General features: G+C 42.4%; 1 protein-coding gene across 3 annotated transcripts; it reads left to right on the top strand.

The window, feature by feature from the left end:
• The first annotated feature begins 2,857 nt into the window (after nt 1-2,857).
• Nucleotides 2,858-25,459, top strand: cfap36 (cilia and flagella associated protein 36). Of its 3 annotated transcripts, XM_083774738.1 has the most exons (12): nt 2,858-3,253; nt 4,974-5,038; nt 6,064-6,165; nt 9,961-10,075; nt 10,195-10,282; nt 15,878-16,037; nt 18,426-18,524; nt 19,979-20,102; nt 21,423-21,574; nt 21,863-22,027; nt 23,221-23,307; nt 24,721-25,459. In XM_083774738.1, the coding sequence occupies exons 1-12, from the start codon at nt 3,139-3,141 to the stop codon at nt 24,802-24,804; spliced, it is 1,356 nt and encodes a 451-aa protein (XP_083630864.1). In that variant the 5' UTR covers nt 2,858-3,138; the 3' UTR covers nt 24,805-25,459. The 3 variants fall into 3 exon arrangements, with proteins under 3 accessions (XP_083630864.1, XP_083630866.1, XP_083630865.1); XM_083774740.1 differs by lacking the exon at nt 18,426-18,524; XM_083774739.1 differs by lacking the exon at nt 23,221-23,307 and having other exon boundaries at nt 24,721-25,455.

Consider the following 25,459-nt stretch of genomic DNA (forward strand, 5'->3'; position numbering starts at 1 on the left):
ATGTTTGTATTTGGGGGCTATATGGGGGGTCGGTACCACAACACCATCAAAGTGTTTGACACAGAAACCGACCTCTGGATGAGCACACCTTCTGCACAGCTTCTTCCAGAAAGACGCTGGGATCATTCAGCCTTTACCTACAATGGAGAGCTGAACATATTTGGTGGCTGCAACCAGAATCAGACCTTCAATAATCTATGGAAATTCAACCCAGAGACCTTCTCCTGGAAGAAGGTTGAGCCCAAATGGAAAGGTCCAGGTCCAATGGTTGGTATGTGCGGTTGCATGATGGGAGATCGTATCATCCTCTTTGGAGGTTACTCCAAACTTGGAGATATCCTACCAATAGACGACCTGTTCATCTTAGACTTGAGTCCTACTCTTAAGACGTTATGTAAGCTAGCAGTTATCCAGTACAGTCTGGATCAGACCGAACTCCCACACGACATCAGGTGGGAACTGGTAGCCATGACAACCAACAGTGTGCTCACTGCCAACAAGGTCACTAAAAGAAGGAAAAACAGAAAACATTGAGTCAACTAAACCAGACCCCATGTGACCAGTCTATGACATAGGCTTGGGCAATATACCGCAATATACCGCTTAACGCAATATTTGAAATCAATATCGGTAGTATCGCGGAGTATATAAATAATACTGAATACCGTCATAATACTAATATCGTAATTTTACCGTCATGTAAATATGGACGTTTTAATAAACGTCTACATTACTGTATGTGTGTGTCTGTGTGATGAATTTACGAGTATTTTATTTTAAACAACTATAATTTGCCTAATAACTTAGTGACCATGCATTGACTGTCACTGACGCTAAATTACGGCAACGAGGCGACAGCAGCATTGTCGGACCGCCTCCGCCCAGGAAAGCAAACAAAACATGGCGCCGGTGAGAGTAACAAGTCCTAGCAAGTTGGTTCGTAAAAAAACATCTGGAAATACTGCTGTTTGGCAGCATTTTGGGTTCCAGCCAAATGAAAAAGGCCGATAATCGTTATCGTTATCATTATCACACATACTTACAGACATATCTACACAAAACACATAACGTCATAGGGATGGATGCAGTGGAATTAGGAGTCCTAATTGGCAGAGACCAATATTGGAAAATGGTCACAGGAAAAATGGAGAGACTGGAAAGTGTATTTGGAAATCGAATCCCTTGGAATCCACATGAAAGAAATGCATTCTGAGAAGGAAGACATGGCAGTGTAACCCAATCCGTGCATTTCCACGGCTTCCCAAGCCGTGCATATCTGCTGTGAGTTTGCATATCTGCTATTTTCCAGCATAGGACCGTTGCACAGTGAAGTATAAACAAGGCTTTAGGATTTATAAGTCGTTTTTAGAATCCTCCTCCTCAGGAGCATATCCACGGATATCCCAAGCCGTGCATATCCACGGATATCCCAAGCCGTGCATATCCACGGATAGGCTATCCCAAGCCGTGCATGTGTGCATGCGTGTGCGTGTGTGTGTGAGACCCAGTCTATGGTGAGACCTCAACCATCATGATTAATATAAAGTAGGATCTCTACGCAATTACCAAAACCACTGACCACTACTTTAGAGGTCCTGAAATAAGATGGCAATGATAGGCCTATCTGTTTTTTTTTAGTTTTTTCAGGTTTGAGAAATTTTATTGAGGGATATTTGCTACATCATTTTTTATTACAGACAGCTATTATTCCTTGTGCAAACTCTCTCTCTAGAGTAGACCAGAGTAATATAATAAGAGAGTGGCGACACTAGCGTTGCCTCCCATTGTAACAATGGAATGCGGAAAAGCTCTTTCTATCTCAATGGGATAGTTCCAGCCATAGGAGCAATGTTGGCATTAACTATATAGCCCATAGGCACCCGCTTTGCGGTGAGTTCAAAGCGTGTCGCTAGAGCACCGAAGTCTGACATAACTTTCTGTGTCAGACTGTATCATATATGAGTGACTGACTGTTGCAAACGATGCAGAGACACCTCCCTAACAATAACGCAGAGACAGCTTGTTTATTTTTGGACCACAACGCTTATAGTAGACGATATTAAAGGACAACTTTAGTTTTTTTCAACCAAGGTTCATGTTTTAGGTTGTTATTAGAGAAAGTAAAAGATGAGTGTTAATTTTTCTTCATTTGCTGCTTTCTTTGGTTTTAGGGATTTTAGCGGTTTTTGACAGGGGGGCGGGGGCATTCGAGCATGGGGCTAAATATGTATTTCTTTACAAAATATTATGGCGATTTATTTTTTTATTATTTACTATAGTCCTAATAAACCCCAAGAAATTACATCTGGCCACAAAAGATCACAGGATCTACTGGATGTGAAGGTAGCCTAATGGGGGGAAGCCACACTGTGTGTCATAGGCTCAATATGTCAATTTGACACATTCAGTAGATCCTGTGATCTTTTGTGGTCGGATGTAATTTCTTGGAGTTTAGTAGGACTATATTAAATTAAAAATTAAAAAATCGCTATAAAATCTTGGAAAAAAATACATATTTAGCCCCATGCTCGAATGCCCCCGCCCCCCTGTCAAAAACCGCTAAAATCCCTAAAACGAAAGAAAGCAGCAAATTAAGAAAAAATAACACTCATCTTTTACTTTCTCTAATAACAACCTAAAACATGAACCATGGTTGAAAAAAACTAAAGTTGTCCTTTAAGATCACCCCATGTTATTCTCCATAGAGAAATTACTTCCGCGAACCAGGGGAATCGTCGGGATGAGCGAGTTACGTCAGGACTTCGGTGCTCTATTCTCCTACTCTACACTCTGGAGTAGACAAAGGGCTGCTGACGTCACAGTTGCCTTGGAGACCGATTAGGCGTCAGCAGCGGGCCGCGTTTTCGACACCCAGATCCACGACCGCGACTGCTTGCGTATTTCTGCCTCCCTGCGTGGAGTCACAACTGTAAACCGACTAGCCGAGAGTGTTGGAATTGCAGTAGCGGCTAGCTGCCATCAAATGTACAAATGAAGTAGTTTAAGAAAGTAGATCAGTTCGAACCAAATGTCTGTTTACTGGGACTGGAGCTGTGCATCATCGTCATTGGAGTGGAGGAGTGGGACGTGCCGCTGATCCAGTGTTGTTGTTGGTTCTAAGGTTCCACAGCAGCCAACATGGCTGAGCCTGAGGAGGATGACAGGGAGTGGGTGGTGGAGAGCATCGCTGGCTACCTCGGTAGTCCCGAGTGGGTCATCCCCGTCACAGATTTCATGGAAAACAAATGCACAGGTTAGTTAATTAATAGCCTTTTCACATGACGCTCGCACGTACATCATTGTGACAGACAGTCAATGTTTCAGCATTTTGATGACCATCATTATTCCCTTTGGACAGACATCCATGGTCTAATAAATGCGCCCCGGGTGATGGGTCCGATACAACCGGATTGTTTACTTGGATCGGCGCGTCGCATGCGAAAATAGACGATAGCCGATCTAAGCTCACGTTGGATTTTCGGTGCGCGACACCGCCATACGATACGACATGGTTTGGTAGCAGCTATCTTCAAAACTAAACGCCCCATAGCATAGGATAGGCTATGCATGTTTTTGCTAAATCAAAGAATACGACGATTAGCAGAAAAGGATGTGCTGTGTTGTGTGTCTGTTGACGTCTGTGACATGCATCATGGCGATGTACGTTACATGCTTACCGTATGTAAAATCATTTACATGGTATGGCGGCTAGCCTAACGCTAACTTGTGATTTGGTTATGTTTCCAGTCAGTTTCAGGTAACTTACATAACGATATCTATACTTGATTAGGAACACTGCAATCCATGCGAGTGTTTAGACATATAAGTATACAGTCGGTATTTAATCCTCATTTGCGAGTGCTTTGATTACACTTTAAGATCAGCCAAATTGAAAGGTGATTTGAAAGGTTTTGATTCACAGTAGCTACACGTCTGTGAGTTTAGGCAGTTAGCTCTAGAATGGCTGCAAATGCAGTCACTGTCAGTCAGCCATTGTGTGTATCCTATACTGTCAAAATGCATTTGTTGGATTTGCGCTGAATGTCTAACCATGACATTGGGAGTGGGAAACCTTGGTTTTGTAACTTTTCTATTAAAATATTGCTTGTTATGGACCCGAAACAATTACTAAATAAAATAAAACTTTAGCTGAATAACATGGATTGATACCCCGGGCCCAAATACATGTAGGCTATGCTATAGGTAGTCAGCAGTTATGATGAATTGAAAACGGTGGATCCTCTTGTAAACAAGTGTATTATGCTTTATGGTGTCGTCCACTCAGTTACGTTTTTGGAGGTGTGCTTGAAATGTAGCCTACTGTAATTCTGCAAACTGTTAATACATACTTCAATCAATCAATCAATCAATCAATCAATCAATCAAAAGCATAGTTACCTATAACGCAATATCGGGTAGCTGACGTGCCAACACTGGTTTTAATTATTTATTTGATGTGGGGGGTTTTTTCAGTAAGAATTGAGGCTTGAATACCTGCACGTATAGTGGCGTAAGCGTAATCTATTAAAGTTAATTAATAGGCCTATTAGCTATGATTCACTGTTTTGCAGTGTTGGGTCAGCTACATGTGCCCAACACTGCAGATAACAATGAATCATATAATAGCTATTTAGGCCTATCAATTCACTTTAATAGACCTATTGCTTTAATACTCTACTATACAGTATGTGCAGGTATTCGAGCCTCAATTGTTACTGAAAAATCACACCTGTGTGAACTCAACTGAGTGGTGCAACTCCCCTCTCCCCCTTCAAAAAACATAAAATAAATAATTAAAACCAGTGTTGGGCAAGTTAAGCTACATGTAGCTGACCCAACACTGCATGTTACAATCTATATGGTTGCAATATAACAAACATTTGTGATTTATGAGACAGAATGGATGCTGGGTGCATAGTATATTATATTAAATTGAATTTAATTATTGTTGCCCCCCCCCCCCCCTCTCACAGTTTTTGATGATGAAGATGAAAACAAATTGACATACACAGAAATTCATCAGCAGTACAAGCAGTTGGTGAGTACAATGCTGATGATACTCAATAAGTATACGTTCAAAGTAGTGATGGGCCATTATGTGCATATATCACAATACTTTCTTTTTAAAAGTGATATTATTGATATTGTTAAATGATGCCTGTAATGACGATTTCCTGTATCAGTACGGAGCTCAAAGGGCTGGTGTAAGTTTGGGGGAGGGAGTCGAATTCTTGCGCCCAGTGTATTTAGGGTACCTCTTTTTATATTGCTTGAAAGTATATTATTATATTATATTATTGTAGATCTTCTTTCTATTGCTTCTGACTTGGCACTTCTTCTGTCTTCTGAGCCATACTTTATAGGGTGACGTGACGTCGTGGCCTGACGTCACGCCACCGACCGTTTCCGAGACAACAATGTCATTTTCAATATTTTAGAAAGTTTTGGAAAGTATAGAATAAGGCTTAAGTGATCAGAACCAGGAAGGAACACTTATACACTACACTTATATTACGATATTCCAACTCCCAGACGATATCTAGTCTCATATCACAATATTGATATACTATCAATATATTGATATACTATCAATATATTACCCAGTCTTACAGTAAATAGGGCTGTCACCATTATTTCATTTTACTTGTCACTCAAATAATTGCGTTGCTGTTGTTGAACATTTGGAACATTGTAAAAATTACATTTCTGTTTGGCTTTTGGGCTTTCTAAACAAAAGGTGCACAGGGCAGATATGGCAAAAACTTACAAATGTAATAACTTTAAATATAATACTATAAAAAAGATATCTGGAAATAGTTTTGAACTTGTAGATCTGCTATTTCAACTATTATCTTTTTATATATATTTTTACATGGAAATCTTATGACGATTATGCTAAATATTATTGTTATTATGTCACATAATTATGATTAGGCCTAACAGTAAAATTACCCTTTTTTGTTTTCTGTGCCATAGTTGGCATCCATTGCCTCCCCATGACTCATCGTTTTTGCTGGCTCATTAAACAGTGTGGGATAATGTAAGCTGCTTTACTTTGTTCAGGTGGAGAAGCTATTGGAGAATTACATGCAGGAGGTTGGCATCAATGAGCAACAGTTTCTGGAAGCCTGCACCTCTCCCTTTGCCAAGTCAAAAACCTTACAGGTACCCTGAGCTTTGTTCCACAAAATACTGTTTGTTGTCGTAAATAACAAATGAAGGATTGAGGATTGGATACGTTTATGTTATGTATCTTCTTTTTTTTCTTTACTATGCTGCATAATACTTTTTAGTTTGAGAAAAATGACAAAAGTGTTGACATGACTCACTATTTTCAGGTGAAAATGCTAAACAATATTTGTAATAAGAGTCAAGAGTCAATAAAAAAATCACACACGTGTGAACTGAGTGGTGCAATTCCCCCCCCCCCCCCTCTCTCTCTCTCTCTCTCTCTATCTCTCTCTCTCATTAGAGTCACTACCTCTCTCACTCTCTCTCATTAGAGTCACTACCCCTCTCACTGTTTCTGGCGCCCCCTACTGCTATTTTTAAGTCACATACTCATGCTCACACGGACACACAAACAAGTACGAGACAGACACACACACAGACACACACACAGACACACAAACACGTACGAGGACATTGCAAGCTGGTTGTAGGAGTGGTTGCACCACTCAAAAATTAAGCCTTAGACTGACTGTCAGCACTACTGTATGTCTGCTGGGTTGTTCAGGATAGATCACACAGATCTATCTCCCTGAGTCCTGCTGCACTATGACCCTGTCACTGTATAGTTATGGCCCCTACAGACTGTAGGAGTTTTAAAGTTGTCGGCGAGTCATCAGATTGTTATGTATTTCACACTACAGGAGTCTTTTTTTTAAATCGACTGTCATATCTTTGTGGCTTTCGCAAACGATTGATCGCCGACTAGGGATAACACACTGCAAGAGTTCACCAAGATGCGATCCAGACCGGATACATACAGTATAGGCTGCATAATTGTCTCCACCAGGCCGAAGGCATGGGGGGAGAGTATGTTTTGCACTCCGTCCGTCCGTCCGTGTGTGTGTCCGTGTGTGTGTCCGTCCGTGTGTCCGTCCGTCCGTGTGTCCGTGAGCAGCTAATCTCGGCCACCGTTAACCCGGTCGATGCCAAATTTTGCACACACACTCCCTGGATGCCAACGATGAACCTCTGCCCCAAACTTTCCAGAACGGCCTGTTATAGCGCCACCAGGAGGCCGCTTTGTGCAAAACAAGTTTTTGCACAGTACACCTACAGATTTTGTCCAAACATCGCGCAAATTGGTACACAGTCTCTCTAGAGCCATTCAACGAAACGGGTCTTTCAGATTTCTCAGACTCCATCCTGATTGGTTAAGATTGGCTTCCAAAGTTCACAGGAGTGCTCAGTTTCAAACAAAATGCTGCAAATCATGAACACATCGCGTGATTTCCGTGAAATTGTGCACGCACATTCCCACTAGGCCGAGGAAGAAATGCCACATGAACAATTTCAACTCAGCCTCAAGGTGGCGCTATAACTGGCCGAAAAGTGTTTTTACCTCTAACTGCACGGATCTGTGGATAACCAACTCCCTAGTTTACTTTTGTTGCCCTTTTATCCAACCACCAGATGAAGGCAAGCTGCAATGTCCTTCATTCCTATCCTTGTGGAGACCTGTGCCCAGAAGGGCACTTTTTCTAGTTTGTTTTTTATTCAAATTCATTTTGACATCTCACGTACGTGTGGGATGCCGTGTAACAAACTGGCTGTAATACAGGCCTTCTCAAACTCGTAACTCGCAGGTGTATTTTTACTGTTGTGATTGTGACGGGGATTGGCCGGCTGATAAGAAGGCAGGTGATGTTGATAAGGAGATAGTGAGCGGGGAGTGGCCATGATAAGCAGAAGGAGGCCTCTACTCCTGAAACTACGTTGTATACAACTTTCTTATTTGATGATATCATCCAATCAGGAGAGAGAACCTATTTATCAGCTTGATTGTGTTCCATTTCCAATTTTGTCCGCTCAACTCTTGGTTTCATTACTTACAATTTAAAGGTTTATTGTCACAGCAACACCTGATGGTAGTTGAGAATCTACCGGGGGGGGGGGGATGTTCTGATTAGATATATACAGTGTAGAGAGGGACAGGAACATATATTGACACACATGGTCCGGCTGGGAACTGAACTGTAAGCTTGCTGTCATTTGAGCCCTTGTAGTATGCAGTCTATCCAATCGGCTATCAAGTCACCCTAACCATCCTAATATTTAGAACATGGCAACTTATTTTGTTCTGAGTCTTTTGTTCAACTATATCAGTAGTGAGAGGAACAGAGGAAGAAAAGGCAGATAGAGTATGAATGATAACGCCAAATGTCTTTAATAGCTCATATCTTACAGGCATTTTTGTAAAATGAGCCCAAGCAAAAGAACATACAATTTTAAATAGATCTGCTAAAACATCACTAGTGGTATTGGTGTGTGTCTGCTGAAGAGGTAGTGAAAGTGAAAGACTGGAGTGGATCTCTGTGATGATAGACATGAAAAAGAGGCCAGTGAATTCACATGACCCATACGATGAACCTACAGTAGTTGATGGTGCCAGGAAAAGCTCTCTGCTGTGATTACGTTACTCAGACAGGATGTAATGTAGGCCTAGACTGAAGCATTGGGAGATTGAGAGAGGGGGTGGGAGATGAAAGAGAGAGGCAAAGGCAGTGGCTGAAGAGCACTAATATACACTAGCTTCTGCAAGAATGCAAAAAGTACAGTATGTTAGATATGGTAATTTACAAATGTCCAGAATAGTTTGGTTAGCATTATATTTTATCTAAAGATTTCTAGAAGCTGATTTTAATTAATAAAACATTAACCAAATATGTATAGTAGAGTACTACTGCATGTTAATCCAATTATGTCTGGAATTGGGCCTGGGGTGGACTGTGGGATATTTCTGTGCAACTCTGTTATATCGTTTGGTTATGTATTTCTTTGGTTGTGTTTTGTCAATGTCTTATATACAAAATAAAATTAAGAAAGTACAAATCATAAAAATAAAGAAATCCAATATAAATAGCCCTGCAGTGGTTGGAGATGGTCTGCTTACACTTCCATTGAGACATTTTTCTGAGCCACTGCCTATACGTATACATTTTGTAGCCATTCTGGCAATAACCGACTTGTGTTCTTCCCCCATCCAGATAGGGCCACACACAGGTTCTCTGTCCATCTTGTTTGGAACATTTTTTGGATCTATCAACCACCAGACGACTAGTTGCAGAGTGGTTATGGGATGTATTGGGCTGGTCATTCTGCGTTAATTGCGGTAAAACCTTTTTACGCATTAATTCCATGAATTAATTAACACAATTAATTAACAAATTTTAACAGCCCTATTTAGAAGATAATATAACCCTAAATAATATTGGGTGGTTGCCAGAAGTGCCCCCTGCCGAGGGTTGTCAGTGAGTGAACCATGTAGGTTTGAATCCTGAACCATGTTGTTCCGTCAGAGGAACTTATGTGAGTCTGTCAGATAATCCATTATAACACACTCATCTATTTATCCAATCCACAAAATGTTGGCATGCTTGGCACACTTATATTAAGAATGGACTGCAAGGTTCCCCAATTTTCCCCACGCCTTGTCTACCCCATAATAGAATGCTGAATGACGCCTGTACTGTTCACGGTGAAGTGCTTTTGAGCAAGGAGTGCTCTTAACAATAGAGACAATCTGCCTCCTTATCTATGAAGTATCAGAAAAAGGGGCGCTGAATGAGACTGGAGTTGTCCTCTCCACTGTCATAAAGTACAATAGAATCCTCAGTATACCCACATTTGGGTACACTTGGTCATGTTGAAGTCCAGCTGTGTTCTACTTCTAACCATGGTGGTCATGTTTAAGTTCAGCGGTGTTCTAACCATGGTGGTCATGTTCTGTAGATGGTGTTTCAGCCGGTTCTGGCCACAGATGACTTCCAGATGTTCCGCTCATTGATGGTCCAAAAAAACATGGAGCTACAGATACAGGCCCTCAGGGTCATCAAGGAGAGGAACGGTAGGACACACACACACACACACACACACACACACACACGCACACACGGCACATATGCACGCCCTATACACCCAAATACAGTGCTGTATAACTGTGTGTGTGTGTGTGTGTGTGTGTAGGAGCTCTTCCAGAGTGTCTGACAGATGGTGTGGATGTCATGTCAGAGCTGGAGCAGCAGGAAATGAAGATCTTGCAGGAGGTTCTCAGGTGAGACACACACCTTATTATACCTCATACCATGTAAGGTAATTTCCATGATTCAGTAGATTAGGTTATATACCCTTAAGTGGCTATATTGTGCTGCATGATGTTGATGCACTGCCTTCTTTTAAGTTATTTTTTTGATTGTTGATTTACCAGAAAAGCCAGTCCCGTGCCTGTTGTACTTTATGTTGCTGCATTCTTATTGCAGCTCATTTGTTGTCAAGCATTTGAGGATCCCCATCACTTCAGCAGCCCTGCTGTGTAATGGGATTTTGCTAGGGACAGCCTTGTCAAATAGAACACGCCATGTCTATCGGCACCGCAGAAAGCTAAGCTTCTTAAGGGCACCGCTAAATTTGGCTTGAGGGATTGACACTAAACAGGCAGAAAAATAGTATTTTTATCCCCTTTGTCTTACCTGACTGCTTTGGCTACTAGCCAATGGTGAATCATCTCCTGGGGATCTGGACTAGTGCAGCCTACATGGGCTTAGTGGTGTATTTGCAAGGCTTTAGATCGTGGTATGACAGCTTCAGTTTGAATTAGAGGAACAAGCCTACACGTTGATCTGAAACAGGAAATTAGCAGTTCTAGGCTGTGGAGGTTGTATCAGGCCACACTTAAATTAGTTGCCTGCATTAGTTTAGCAGTATGAAATGGGATGAATTCATTAAGCAAACGACAGCACATGGGCCATGGTGAACCTGTATCCTATTTAGTGAAGTTAAAGCTTCCTTCCTGTTCAAGCTTTAAACAGCTTGTTGCTGTCTGCAATGCACTTGCAGTCAGTGTCCTCTCAAATACAAACCGAGCAGAAACCCATTGATCTAATTCATGACAAATATATGTGATGTTTAAAGGGAAATGAATATAATAAATTATTATTATTATTATTATGTAACCAAGTGGAGTCGCTACGTACTCCTAATGTCACAGTATTACTACGCCACTCCCAATTACAGGGTGGGAGACCCGGAATATACAAGGTAAGTGTTCAGTTTGAGTGAACAATAACTGTCGGTTGCTTCATGGAATATAACTTTATTCAGAGAAAATACATAGTATTGACATTTCCTTTAAAACGTAGATTCACTATTCATAGTATTGACATTTCCTTTAAAACGTAGATTCACTATTCATAGTATTGACATTAGAAGATTATCAAGTCATCCACCAAACAGATAAAGAATCGGATCAATTGCATTAGTTTACACCCCTTTCCTAGGTCCATAAACACAAGATAAAGCACTGCAAATAAGCACACCATCACTCTGAGCCAAATATGGTTGGCATTAAAACACTGCAAATTAATAGTAAAGGCTAAAAGCCCAAAAGAACACTGCACTGTAAAAGGGACAGTAGTCCTCGAGTGAAACTATGCAATAGTCCTGAAACCAATATATCCGTCGTTGGCGGTTAACTAGTTAACTCTTTGGTTAAAGTAATAAAAGTGAGGACCCGTGTTAAAACGCCACTTGGGCTATATGATATCATACGACAAGATAAAGTATAAAAACTATAGCAGCATAGACTTGAATTCAAAACAAAAAAGGTAAAAAGAACAGCGGTTCACAGTATGAGGCCCAATCTGTAATGGAACATAAACCTTGATTAGCCCCACAATTGACCATATAGCTAAAGTGCTTTCCCGGTTGTACTCAGAATCAGATTCTGAATACAACACTGATGTAGCCAAACAATCATACAGCAATCAATAAAGTGCATTAAATGTACTTTGCACTGCTGCTTATTCAGACTAGCACATACCCTGTTAAGGTGGTCAGGGACTCCAGGTGGTTGATACAACCGTGTGTTTGCTCGGTCAGGACACCGTCTGTGTAATATAAACATATAATGAGGACTCACATTATATTCGTAAGACAAAGACTGCTATACTGTCGCAATATGGACGCTAGCCTACCTCTAGACTCGGTGTGCAGGCTTACACACGCACACAACGGACACCCGTTAGTCAGGCTCTTGTCAGTGTATTGCTTCTTTCGGAACACCGTCTGTGCAAACAAACATATCATGAGGACTCGCACTCATAAAAGCAAAACTGCTATACTGTTGCAATACGGACGCAAGCCTACCTCAAAGACTGTTGTGTATACACACGGACACACACATTAGCCAGGCTCTCGTTCGCCGCTTGCCTCTGCGTCTAACAACGAGACAAGGGTTTGCATAAATAACTGGAAGACAGTTCAACATGAACTAAAAGCTTGTTTGTGCTGTTGCACTATGAAGCAAGCCTACCTTGGTTTCTCTGAACTGTACACACACACTGACAGGGCTGTCGCTAACTCAGAGCTCCACAGTTTCTGATGAAGAAAAATAAACATAAATAAACCGGAGGTTGTTGACATATCAACCTAGGGACAGGTAACCCTATATTAGTAAAACCAAGAGCTTACCTCGATGCTACGAGCACAAACAAACGCCACTCAACAGCCTGACTGGAACAGGAAACAACCTGGGTAAAACACCGCCTATTCCCTATGCCTGGCCGGCTACCTTATATGCTGAGCTGAGGGGGGGGTGGTGCTATGACACCTATTGGTTCCGTCCCACTGATTACAATTATTATTATTATTATTATTATTAAAAAGACACAAAGTGTCTTTAAAACAGAAAACAAGTCATTTGAATGCGTGGTGCTATCGGAAAAGCCATGGGCTTGGCAAATCAGTAAACTTTATAATCTTTAAATATCTTGTATGTCTGTAGTTTACATTTTCGCCTGAGGGTGGCACTAGAGGAAAACATTCATCCAAATGGCAATCCACAAATGGTCCAACAGACCGACCAGCACAACCGTTCTTAGAACCGTGCCGCTAGCAGTGTTTTCACTAACAATTTTCACAGGCTGTGCATCTACCCTCTCACACTTTCACATTCAAATTACACAATTCATGTTCTGACATCTGTCATCACATAGTATTTTGTCCTGCAGTGAAGACAACTTACCAAAAGCTATTGTGTTGCCAGACAAAACAGTGTACGGTAGACTCCACATCTCCCCATACCCCAGACCTGCCTGTTGAAAACTATAAGCGTAAACATCCCTTATGCAGTATGGATTTTCAGTGTTATTTTTTGACAGTTCAGAAGAATTGGGTAGTTCAATTCATGGTAGAAAATGACTAGCAGATGTATTTGCTATAGCACCAAAAATCTGGACTATATCCACTTAAGCCCTACTCAGAAAGTTAAACATATATAGCCGAAACCTTTTAAAACTATTTGCCTATAATGACGTATAGCTGCAACTATTGATAATTTTTGTAGGTTATCAATACATATTTGATTAACCGAATAATTAAGAAGCAATTTTTTTTACATATTGTTTTTTATTAAACGCTTTTACCAGTAAGACGCCCTGACTGCAGACTGCTGGGCGAGCGCTGGCGCTTTGGCATGGGGTGGTCAGATCAACATATGGAATGAATTCTGTACTGGCCGTACATGGAGCGTGTCTTGAATATACAGGGTTTGATGAGGCCAGATCAACGTATGGAATGTCAGAACAGGTCAGCTCCATATATGGAGATCTAAGGGTGGCAGCGGGGGCAGTGTCTTGAGTGTACAGGGCTTGATGAGGTCAGATCATATATGGAATGTCAGAACAGGTCAGCTCCATGGAGATCTAAGGGTGGCAGCGGGGGCAGTGTCTTGAGTGTACAGGGTTTGATGAGGTCAGATCATCATATGGAATGTCAGAACAGGTCAGCTCCATGGAGATCTAAGGGTGGTAGTGGGGGCAGTGTCTTGAGTCTACAGGGTTTGATGAGGTCAGATGATGTCAGATCAACATACACTGTATGGAGCCATACTGTATATGGAGAGTGTCACGAGGACCGACGGACTGACTGACAGGAATTGCGACCTACAGTTACAATTAACCACAATACGTACACTTTGATGCACAATAATGTCATGCAAAAATAGTGAAAGTAGCTCTCGATGTGTTATTGAGAGCTTGTAGATGCTATATTCTTGCCATATTCTTGATTATCAGTTATTGTGTTTATATACTTGATTAAATGGATAAGTTTGATTAACTCTTGCATCCACAATGACATACCCTAAATAGGGATGTGAGGTTGAACCAGATTAAGCTGGTTTTGAGCTGGTATTGGTGGGCGGTCCATTTGTTTTTAGAGCTTCGGTTCCCTCAATTTGAATCTAAATGCATCAAACCTTTTAGAGTCTAAAAGGGGTTCTCAACCACTGGTGGTACTTAAGCCCCCTTCTGGTGGTACATGGAGGAGTCGCCCAAAAAGGGAGAAAAAAGACAAAAGTGGAATGAAATATTTATATTCGTACAGCCAGGCAGTTCTTCAAGAAGCATTTGGTTGAAATAGGCTATGCAGTCATGCTGAAATGAGCACACCTAGCCGTTAATAGAAGATTTGAGAGCGGATTAATCACAGTCGGTACAAAGGGAGGGGCCGTTCTGCCATTCTGCGCTGCAAAACCGAGGACGCCAGTATAGGGGTTTACAGCAGAAAAGGAATGACAAATAGCCAGTGGTCATGGAATCAATCCAATCATCCTCAGGTGGTTAGATCATTTCTTTTACCATTATGTTCTGCAGGGCAGGCTCAGTGCTAATCAGTGTTACGGTAAAAGTGATTAGTGTTCGCCAATCCATTGTGTGGGAACACAATGCCTTTTTTGCATTACCTTTTCAACAATCACATTTACCGAATCTTACCTCAGTATTTGGACAAGCTTCTTAAATACATTTGAGATGATATTTTCCACTGGCTTCATTAACGTCAAGGGTCCAGGAAGGGTAATTACTCCCAGTCAATGGCTCTCTTAATGACTCGCCCTCTATGTAAGGAATTAAACACTGTTGCCTTTAAGGAGGTGAAAATGTATCCAAACAAGGGAAGCGTTTGTACTTTACTTTGATCATAGGCATATATTTCAGATTTTGTCCATTTTACTTTATTCAGGCCCTATTAGGTGAGAGACCACCGCTGTTTGATCTACCATCAGATTTGGCTATTGAGGGGATTTTTAATCAAAATGTTGCTGACAGCAAATGTGCATAAAACCCCTTTTCCCAGATAGTCAGACTCAGAATATAGCTTTTTCTATTGTTCAAATTAAATTATTGACTCATTCTTTGTTACGTTTAATTATTAAATTATTGTCTTATTTAATGCTTGTAGTATTCTTATTAGCAGCCTATAATAAGCCATAATGCAATGGTAGTTTTCACTGTCTGGCACAACATGGCTAAGTGATCATAGATTTGCCCTAAAGGGTTGCCCACCCCTGGTCTACAGTACTGTATGCCTATCAGCTACCGTACACAGTCCTAGGTTTGAGTTTCCTCTCAATTTAAGCTGGTATTAAATCAAATTAAAATGCCACTGTGTGAGGCAGCGCCCTGCTGATGACGAGCAAGCGACAATAGAGCATATCTCAGTGACTGGGTTACTTTGAATGTAGCACTGAGCCAACTCTCTGTCTAGCCTCACCTATGGATAACGAGGTGATAAGCATTAGTTATTGGTACTTTCACTCTGGTCTTATGCTCTCTGTTCTCCGTCTCTATGTCTGTTATTGCTTGCTCTTCAGGAAGTCAAAGGAGGAGTATGACGAGGAAATGTCCCGAAGGCTTCTAATGGAGGAAGAGCTAGGCTCTGCATCTGCCAGTGGCTCAGACAAGCCAGTGGCACAGGGCTGCGGAGGGCAGAGGGCCACTTCCACTCCCAGCCAACAGAGTAACGCTGCCCTGGTAAGTATACTTTTTTTTGATTGATTGAAATCTTTATTAACAGTTTGTAGAATTTACAGTACATTTTAAGCACAAACTCAATACAAAGACTGTCAACTGTGAGTGGACGACCCAATTAAGCATTACACTTGTTTACAACAGGGTCCACATTGTTCAATTCATCAAAACATTTAAAGACATACAAACATTTAGAGACATACAAATAGACATTTCTCTGTAGGTAAAGAACAGAACAGGAATTCATCATATGGGAAGCAAAAAAGGGAAAAGATACTATATACAGTGAGGGAAAATGGGGTGGGGGGGTGGGGGGGATTCAGATTTTACAGAGGCCAGTTTCGAATTGCAGCCATCCGTAGGTGCCCTTTGAGAGCGGTTTTGAAGGAGTCAAGGGATTCACATGTCTTAATGACTGTTGGTAGGGCGTTCCACATTTTGGTGGCATAGGAGCGAAAAGAATTTAGTCCCTTGTTTGTGCCGAATCTGGGTTGTACATGGTTTGTTGCACTCCCTCTGGTGTTGTGGGTGTGGACTTCGTTTACATTAAGGAAGTATTTAGACAGGTACATGGGTATCTTGGTGGTGTATCGAATCTTGTGGACCAGACCCATTGCAAGATGCTGTACTCTGTCGTCGACCCTAAGCCATCCCAGCCTGTCAAAGTGGGCAGGGGTGAGGTGGGTTCGGGGGGTGAGGCCAAGTAGGAGCCTGACCAGTTTGTTTTGAGAGGTCTGGAGCCTTGTTTTAAGGGCCTTTGAGGTGCTGTGGTACCAAGAGGTGGATGCATAGTCAAAGAAACCTTGTACGAGGGCTCCTGTTAAGGTCTTCAAGGTGTTTTTGCTGACCAGTGAGGAGATCCTGTAAAGGAATCTTGTTCTTTGATTGACTTTTTTGATTACGTTGGTGGCCATTTTATCACCGGAAAGATTGGCCTCCAGGATGGAACCTAGGTAGGTAATTTCATCTTTTCGTGTGATAATATTGTCACCCACTCTAACCAAGAAGCCATCTGCCTTGCTGAGTTTACTATTTGATCCGAAGAGGATGGATTCAGTTTTTCCCAGGTGTAAGGATAGTTTGTTATCAGCGATCCAGGTGCAGATTCTACCGAGTTCAGAGCTGAGGGTCTTTTCAACCTGCAGTTTGTTCCTGTCCGAGACCAGCAGTGCTGAGTCATCTGCGAACAGGAACAAGTTGCAGTCACAAGCTGAAGTCATGTCGTTAACATAAATTAGGAACAGTAAAGGCCCTAGTATGCTTCCTTGTGGGACGCCACAGCTCACTGGGAGGGGAGGGGACAGTGTTCCGTTCACCTCCACCATCTGTTCTCTCCCCTCCAGGTAGGATTGCATCCAGCTCACTGATGTGCTATCAAAACCAATAGCTTTAAGCTTGTTAACCAGTATGGAGTGGTTCACGGTGTCAAAAGCCTTTTGGAGGTCCAGCATGACCATGCCGCAGTATTTTCCAGCATCCACCTCGTGTTTGATGTGGTCGCTCAAATAGAGGAGGCATGTGTCAGTGGAGTGGGATGTTCTGAAACCAGATTGGAACTCGTACAGCAATTTATTAGTGGCAAGATACTTTTCAACCTGTTCATAGACTATTTTTTCCATCACTTTCGAGATGGAGCTTAGAATAGAAATAGGGCGGTAGTTGCCGGGTTCTAATTTACTCGCAGAGTCGCAGGTGAACCCGCTTTGTAGTCGTTATAACATGATAGCGAGATCCTTCCACCATTCCACAGCCCTAACCATTGCACGTTTCCTAAGGAAAATGGGCTCTCTATCCACCGTCCACCGCGATGTTCATAGCCACAGGTCGACGTTGCAGCGTCAGTGATAAAGAATGTTACATAGTTGTCATAATTTACTTTTAAGTCAAGTTTATGGGGTGTGGGAGTCTTGCCTGCTGCTCTGAACCAACATGGTCTGTCTCAGTCTCAGTGCATACACACACACACACACACACACACACCCACACACACACACACACACACTCACACACACAGGCACGAGGCCGAGCATGCACAACACAGACACAATTGGTGGCACCGACATCCATATGAACTTGCCAGTGTGCAGTGGATGCACTCAAACATTATTGTTGAGCATGCGTAACGTGATAAAAGCATTTGTTTTCACATCAAGTCAGGAGGAATAAAAAAAGGAGGAGGAATAAAAAAAAGAAAAAGATGGCAATTTCAACAATCGAAGATTATAAAAATTTGACTCCCGACAGCCCTTAATCACATCTTAACTGTCTGAGACCCCAACCCTGCGGTTGAGGCCTTTTGCAGCTGCCTTTTATTTTAGTTTGTCAGTTTCCTGTGAGTAACTTTCCCGCCTCCTTCATTACTCTCAAATCTCTCATTCCTTTGGTGTGAAGTCCTCTTCTGTGCTCCTCCATGCGAAGACCAAACCCGAGGGGAAGGCAGAGGGTAGCAGTCAGAAGCAACCCCCGCTAGTCAATGGAAACGCTCCTACGGTAATCATGTTTGGCATGCACACAGAACAGCTGATATAACCTAAGCCTATTGTTAAATAGTGTGTGAGAGCTTTAGACACAAACACAAAAGTAGACTTAAAATAGTCAGACAAACATCTTTACTGCACACTATAGCGAAACTAAAAAGTTTGCTTTGGACGAATTAATCTGTTCTTTGATGAAGAAGGCATTCTTCTTGTGTGCAGTCAGTGCAGAACACCTCACAGCAGCAGTAGCCTACTGGAGCCATAGCCTACTGCTGTAAGTGTGCATGCTTACGGTACTTGACACGATGTGAAAAAAGGCGGGTGGAGGGTGCCAGTAAACGTAGAACACTGGGTACTTGGTGCGTCTTGGAAAGTCTGGTGACGCGAGGTTGATTAGGTGCGTCTTCTCTTGAATCTAGGGGGACACGTTCTAGCGTGCACGCACATGCACCGGTTCGTTCCATCCCTGCGCGTGCACGTCAAAAGATTACTGGTACCACGGCGTGGTACTGTGTTCTACGAGCATGACACCCGGGCAGAGGCCTTTTGGGGGGGCGGTTCTGGACAACCATGGGTCCGACCGACTCGACACCGGGCAGTGCACCTCCTAGAGTGGTGTGGAACGTGTGTGTCGAATTTGAAGTCGGTGGGGCTAATGGTTCTCGATTTACGTAGATTACACACAGACAGCTCAGTGGCCTTGTAACCAGCTCAGTGGCCTTGCGGTTAGAGTGTCTGCCCTGAGACTGGGAGGTCGGGGTTCAATCCCCGACCGGGTTATACCAAAGACCCCGGCCGGGTCATACCAAAGACTTGCCTCCCTGCTTGACACTCAGCATCAAGGGTTGAATTGGGGGTAAGTCCCTGCGACATACTAGCGTCATGTCAGGTGTACTTGTACATCAAGCTGCCTCACGCTACAGAAACAGCAGATGGGCTCCTGCCCTATGGGCCTCATGGCTCAGCAAGCCTTACACACAGACAGACAGAGACTTGGTGCATTTATAGATAGATTATACATGTAACTCAATATCTGAAATTCTGAGATATGGTTCTCTAAAGTCAAGAAGGTCAAATTATTGGTCATCACATTGTTGTATGCTGTTTTTGAACATTGTAGAAGGATGAGACTGGTTGCATTTGAAAGTTTGTGTCAAACCATTCTTTTTTACACTGCGGTCATGTCATGAAAAAAGAATTTGAACATGTGAAATTTAAATGAAAGGGGTGCCATTTGTAACTGATTGGAAACTCAAAAGTAGACAGATGTATTGTTTGGTAGAAGTGTTGAATTCAGCTTAGACAAGCACTCACTTTGAGTCTTCCTGAGAACCGTTGTTTCCAGGTAGCTGTACATGTAGAAACCTGAGCAGCAGTGACCAATAACTAGCCGCTAGTCCTTTTTGTTGTGTGTCTGTGTGTGGTACTGGAAACAGCCGTTTGAAAGACTGCTGGTACCTCCTGCAGGGCAGCTGCAAACCTGCCAGGACAGAGGAGGCCATGGCGCCCGTCACACGGGGAGGAGAAGGAGGGCAGAAGAGTCCACCCAAGACCAGCTCCTCCTCCTCTGCTGCCTCCAAACTCACCGCAGGTGAATCACCTCTCCTGGTCTCCAACTCAGTCTTTGTAACAGGTTATGCACGTGTTCCTTCCTATATCATATTTGACTTGTTTCATGGCTTGACATAACACAGAATAAGCACCTATCTTGTGTCAACGACTAAATCCGTAATTTTGGGATTTAGCATTGCCTGAGAGGCGTTTTCCCGTACAAATGGCTATCTACCCATTACATTATGCATAGGTGTGGTTTGGGCGACAATAATGAAACCAATCACCGTGACACCTGCCATTTCCTTTAAGAGAAGACTGCGCATATACTATACATTTACAATTGATACAGAGGGTTGTTTTGTGTGTCCAGTAGGCTAGCTCCTCTATCTATCATCCACTCCGTGACCAACACAGTCTCACTCGCAATAAAGCAGGGACTTTGTGCCCCCCCCCCCCTGCCATTGTTTTTCTTCTTCTTTTTTTCCACCTCGCACAGAACCATATTGATGCATTACAGACAAAAACACATTTCATTAAGCTATAACTCGCTAAAATCGGAAGCTTTTTTTTAAATTCAAAGCTCTGTGTAATCTATAAAGTTCCAGTTTTCATTTGGTATATAGATTGTGATTGTATTGTCTCTATGAAACGGTATCAAGCGAGAAGCAAAGTTTGGAAAATCGCATTCATTAAACAGACTTGCACTGAACTGAGGCGAAATAACATTGGAAAGGACACCTGTTGCTTCCTTACCATCTAGCCTTTAATTGCCTTTCAATAAAACCACATTTGGTTGACACAAGTATCATATACGTGTTACTGATTATGGGGAATTTTATATTACTGTAATCCATTAAATAATTGCGGCGCAATGGATGGATGGGTGACACTGAATGAGCGAGTACAATGAACGGCACAAATCAAATAACTTCTTTGAATAGACAATTATATAAACACAATGGAAACAAGGTATTGATTATAGTATTACAATCACAGAGATTTGTGGAGAATTAAGACAGAACGAGACCTCTGGCGTATCGGAGCGTCGGACGCCGCCGGTGTGGGATAGGTTCATTGAAAATAACGGAGGCGGCTGTTTTGACGTGCGGCGTTCGCAGACGGTGTGAGTTGGGCTTAAGTATGCACTTCCAAGACTTCAATCAACTATGTGGAAACACTGGTAAAATTTTACCTTGAGTCTAAACAAAGAAAAACTAAGAAATATATAGTTGCTGTGTTATAAATAATGTAATGATTGTTTTTGTTTGTTTGTTCTTGCTTTACTGCTTGCTCTGGATACTTGCTCTGGTCATTGTTTAAATGTTTGCCTTTGCCTTTGCCTGTGTGATATATACAGAACCCAAAGTTCTTCCTGCAGTGAGGGCTCCAGTAAAAGGTGGCGAGCTCCCAGTCAGCCCCACCAAACTGCAGAGCAGTAACAGTCAGACTGCTGCTGTGCCTTGGCTGGATGAGGCACGCAAGGAGGCTGGCATCTCAAAGCCATACACTGTGAGTCGGATTTCGGCTGGTTCTGCCCGTGTTTTGTCTCTGCATCCTAATATGGCTGTGATGATTAATTGTACTTCACAGGTACTAGAGAACATCTTATAGAAGTGCAATGCAAAGCATTCTGAATCTGAACCACACATTACAAAAATTGAGCCACACGAATCATACATTTTTAGTTTACGGTTTTGGTCACTTTACACGTGAACGTGCCTGAATACCTTAGTTTGACAATAGACATACATCTTGTGTGTGTAATGATTCTCTGTGCCTATCTCCTTTCTCCTGCAGGAGTTGACAGAATCCCAGCAGGACCAGCTCCAACAGAGGGCTCTGTATCTGTGTCAGCAGCGAGACAAACTGCAGGCCCTGAAGAAGGAACAACAGAAAAGTAAACAGACGGTGATGGCGGAAGAACCACAGCCTGTCAGCCCTACGGCAGCACCTGCTATCCCGGTAAATACAGCAACCTTTTATAGAAAATGAGAAACAAAGAAAAGCAGTTAATGAAAGTCAAAGTGAATTGAGCACGCTGTATCCAGGCCGTATATACCACAGGAGGTGGTATATTGTACTTGTATAATACTGTTAGAATTCATAGTTAAATGTCAATTGGGGTTAGATTCGTCCACGGGGCCTCCAGCTAAAACAAACGCAATTGTCTGTGTTCGTGGTTGGGAAGCCGGCAAGGGAGGAAGTTCTCTGCCGCTGCACTAGCAGCAAATCCTGTAGGTTTGTAAGGGCGCCTGTTCAGCAAGGAGCAGGTTTGAAGGGATACCATGTTCCTCGTGCGTGTTCATATGCCCTCCCGGTTGAAACGCCTCAGGTGTCAGGTGAAATGAAGCAGCTGCTGACCCGAGAAAAGATATGTGATTGTCTACCAGTATTCCCAATACTGGTAGACAATCGCATATCTAACCAAAGTAATGCATTGGTTACTGTAATGCAACTACTTTTTGTGGTACTGTAACTATTAACAGAACTATTTACTCTTTCCATTTTGATAAAGCTGTTACAGTTACTGGCTGATTGCTTGCTTTATTCCTTTTTATGTAAAAGCTAGCTAACAAATGCAGAGGATTGAAGGTTTATTATATATGACCCAACTACTCTCACACCAGCCCCGTCTGTGACCTCCCTCTCCACACTGCAGCTGTGGGACTTGGTCCCACTCCCGTCCGCATATGAAGATAGGACTGGGTACAAAAATATCAATGGGTAGAAACAAATCAGGTTTTTATCCAGCTTAAAATTAGCAGTAATAAACAATTACATATTTAAATGTAACCACACACCCACTTAACCCACCTTTTGTACTGATTAATGTTAATGTTCAATTAGCTAAATTTTGAAATGTACAGGTAACAGTCAACAGGGCATACAGTAATACATTACAACACAACAGCCACAGGCTCAATCACTGATTTTAATTTAACTTTTACTTTCACTCAAATATGTATATCATTTGTGTGGTGCTTCTGTCTTTTTCTTTTCTTCTTTTAATTTCATATCATTCTAGATTACAATTGATTTCTATCTCTTGTCGCACTAATATTTTGTTCCCAGCTTGTCATTCTTATTTTGATTTCTTGCTTTGGGTTCTTGCTCTCCATTCTCTCCCTGCCTGTCGTTTGGCCTTGTACGGTCAGGTGGAAATGGGCCAGACCCAGAAGAATGGGTTCTGTACCCCACCTCCGCCACCAGCACAACATGCTGCCCCACCTCCAAAACAGAAGGTGACCCATCAGCTGCTTTGGAGTGGTGTGAATAACTATAGTTGCGTACTGTAGTTCTATGAGCACAGGCTTTGCACTCTAATGGAGCTCTATGGGTTCTCAACTTCGTCCAGAAGCAGGCTTCATTAGAAGTGTGAAAATTGTGTGAATGGTACATGTAGACATGCACATGTGTCGCCTATTTTATAGTGCTGCTGTAATTAGCTTTTTTGCTGCTCCCTTTGACTTACTCCCACACACTTCTAACACTAATGTACAATTCCCTGTAGAAAAAGTTCTCCTTATTAGGACAATCCACAGCTTTTCCATGAAGTGTAAAGAATGTTGGCTCCTTTTCACTGTATCCCATGTTAAGTTATTTTTATATGTAAAGCTTTTCTTATCACATGAAGTGGCATGTAAATGTATCCAGTACACCTCCAAAGAGGCACTCCAAAATGAGTGTGACACTGTCCAAACAGAACAGTGATATTGAGTCCACTTGTCTCTAGAATAAAATGCTTGGAGTTGGCATTCTATGTCTTACCTAATTTGTTGGTTACCAACCTAGTGTCCATCTTCGATAGGAGAAAAGCTGAGCCACCTAATTTCTACAGCTGGGGAGTAACAGACTTCGGGGACAGTTTTCGGTTAATTAAAAATGATTCCATTATTTCAAATCTTCAAGCTTTGGTTTTCAGAAGACAGCTGTTGCAATTATGACTAAAATGACTAGGGTTGTGGGCGACGGTTCCAGAAAATTCTGATTGGGGTGAACTCTATGGGGGGGCTGCTATTTAGAGTGGGGGCTAGTCAGTCAATTGGGTTTGTGGGGAAGGGGGGCATCGGAGGGGCTAAGCCTCCACCAGAGGGGGCTAAAGCCTCCCCTAGCCCCCCCACCTACTGTAGATGTATTCAGGGCACTACTGTTCATGATGTGAAGTTTTGGGTTACAAAGCACTTTGTAACACATCGAATTGTGGACATTCAATGCTTCACCACAGCCACACTGTATGATGAAAACACAAGCTTTTGATAACTTTTACTTCATCATCTTTGACATTTTGTAGCAGGTGCCATTGAGCCATTTTTCCCCACCAAGAGTCAAAGGAAATTATACATCTTTCACCACTTCTGATGTGAGCGCTTAAGTCCCCTGGAAATGCTATTGTTTTGGACAAGCAATAGTAATTCCTTGCATTACATTAGGACTTCGCACTGTTGTAGTGCTCAGGGTGCTAAAAACTAGCAAACAGCATTGAAAGGTTGTTGAGCTGCTCTGTGCTACCTGGGCCATTCCTGTGCGTGTTTGTTTCAGTGGTCTTCTCTATGCATCCCAGTATCAACTAGTGATGAGGCTCAGAGGAGCTCAGTTCGGCAGGTGAGACTCTTGTTTGTGTCTTGACTGGTTTTCCATGTCCTCCATCTCCATAGGAGATCACTGCTGAGGAGAGGAAGAAGCTCCAGAAGAGAAAACACCTGGCCGAGAAGCTGAAAGAGGAAGTCATCAAGAAATAACAACCCCCCACCTCTCTGTCTCCTACTGCAAAAAATGATATTTATTTACTGTTGCTGTACTGTGGACCATAACTCCACGACCTCCCTTCCACCGGATCTTTCAGACCGGCCCTTCCCTCCCTTCTGTTGACAACCAACGAAACGGCCATGGCGTTTTCATCACTGTCTATCCTGATGGGGCGGCAGGAAGGGTTGGTTATTGGGGATCATTGTACTTGTGTCCGCATTTCCATCACTTTGGGCAAGAATTAAGAGATCAGATAAGTGGACCATGTGGCGTTTAGATTTGAGGTGTCAATGAATCCTTGGAATTTCATAGAATAACCATGTGAAGCAGGTGAAAGGGCAGAATGTATGGGACTCTTCTGTCAGCATAATGGTACCATTAGACACAAGTTCACAGTCTTGTATCGCACTGTCTTTAGTGTTCCCAAGAAAAGGAGTCAGCCGCTGTCAGTTCTAGTTCACTGTAGTCAAACTGCACTGTGAAAGGCAACGCGAGGAACGGACTGGACCAGAAGACTGCTGGCAAATGTGGTCAAGGAATGCAGTAAACCCAAATTAATCTAGTGTCTTCACTTTAAATAATGTTAATAATGCACCGATTCCTATTAATTAATCATGTATGCTGTTTAATAAATACAATTTTATACAA

The sequence above is a fragment of the Protomyctophum parallelum genome (genome assembly GCF_964188405.1).
Source record: "Protomyctophum parallelum genome assembly, chromosome: 10".
Classification (NCBI taxonomy): Eukaryota; Metazoa; Chordata; class Actinopteri; order Myctophiformes; family Myctophidae; genus Protomyctophum; species Protomyctophum parallelum.

Bases quoted from the DNA above. Each gene is read 5' to 3' on its own strand.
- cfap36 (XM_083774738.1), top strand. From the start codon at position 3,139: ATGGCTGAGCCTGAGGAGGATGACAGGGAGTGGGTGGTGGAGAGCATC. The intron at 5,039-6,063 runs GTGAGTACAATG...TACTTTGTTCAG, and splicing joins ATCAGCAGTACAAGCAGTTG to GTGGAGAAGCTATTGGAGAA. The intron at 10,283-15,877 runs GTGAGACACACA...CTTGCTCTTCAG, and splicing joins ATCTTGCAGGAGGTTCTCAG to GAAGTCAAAGGAGGAGTATG.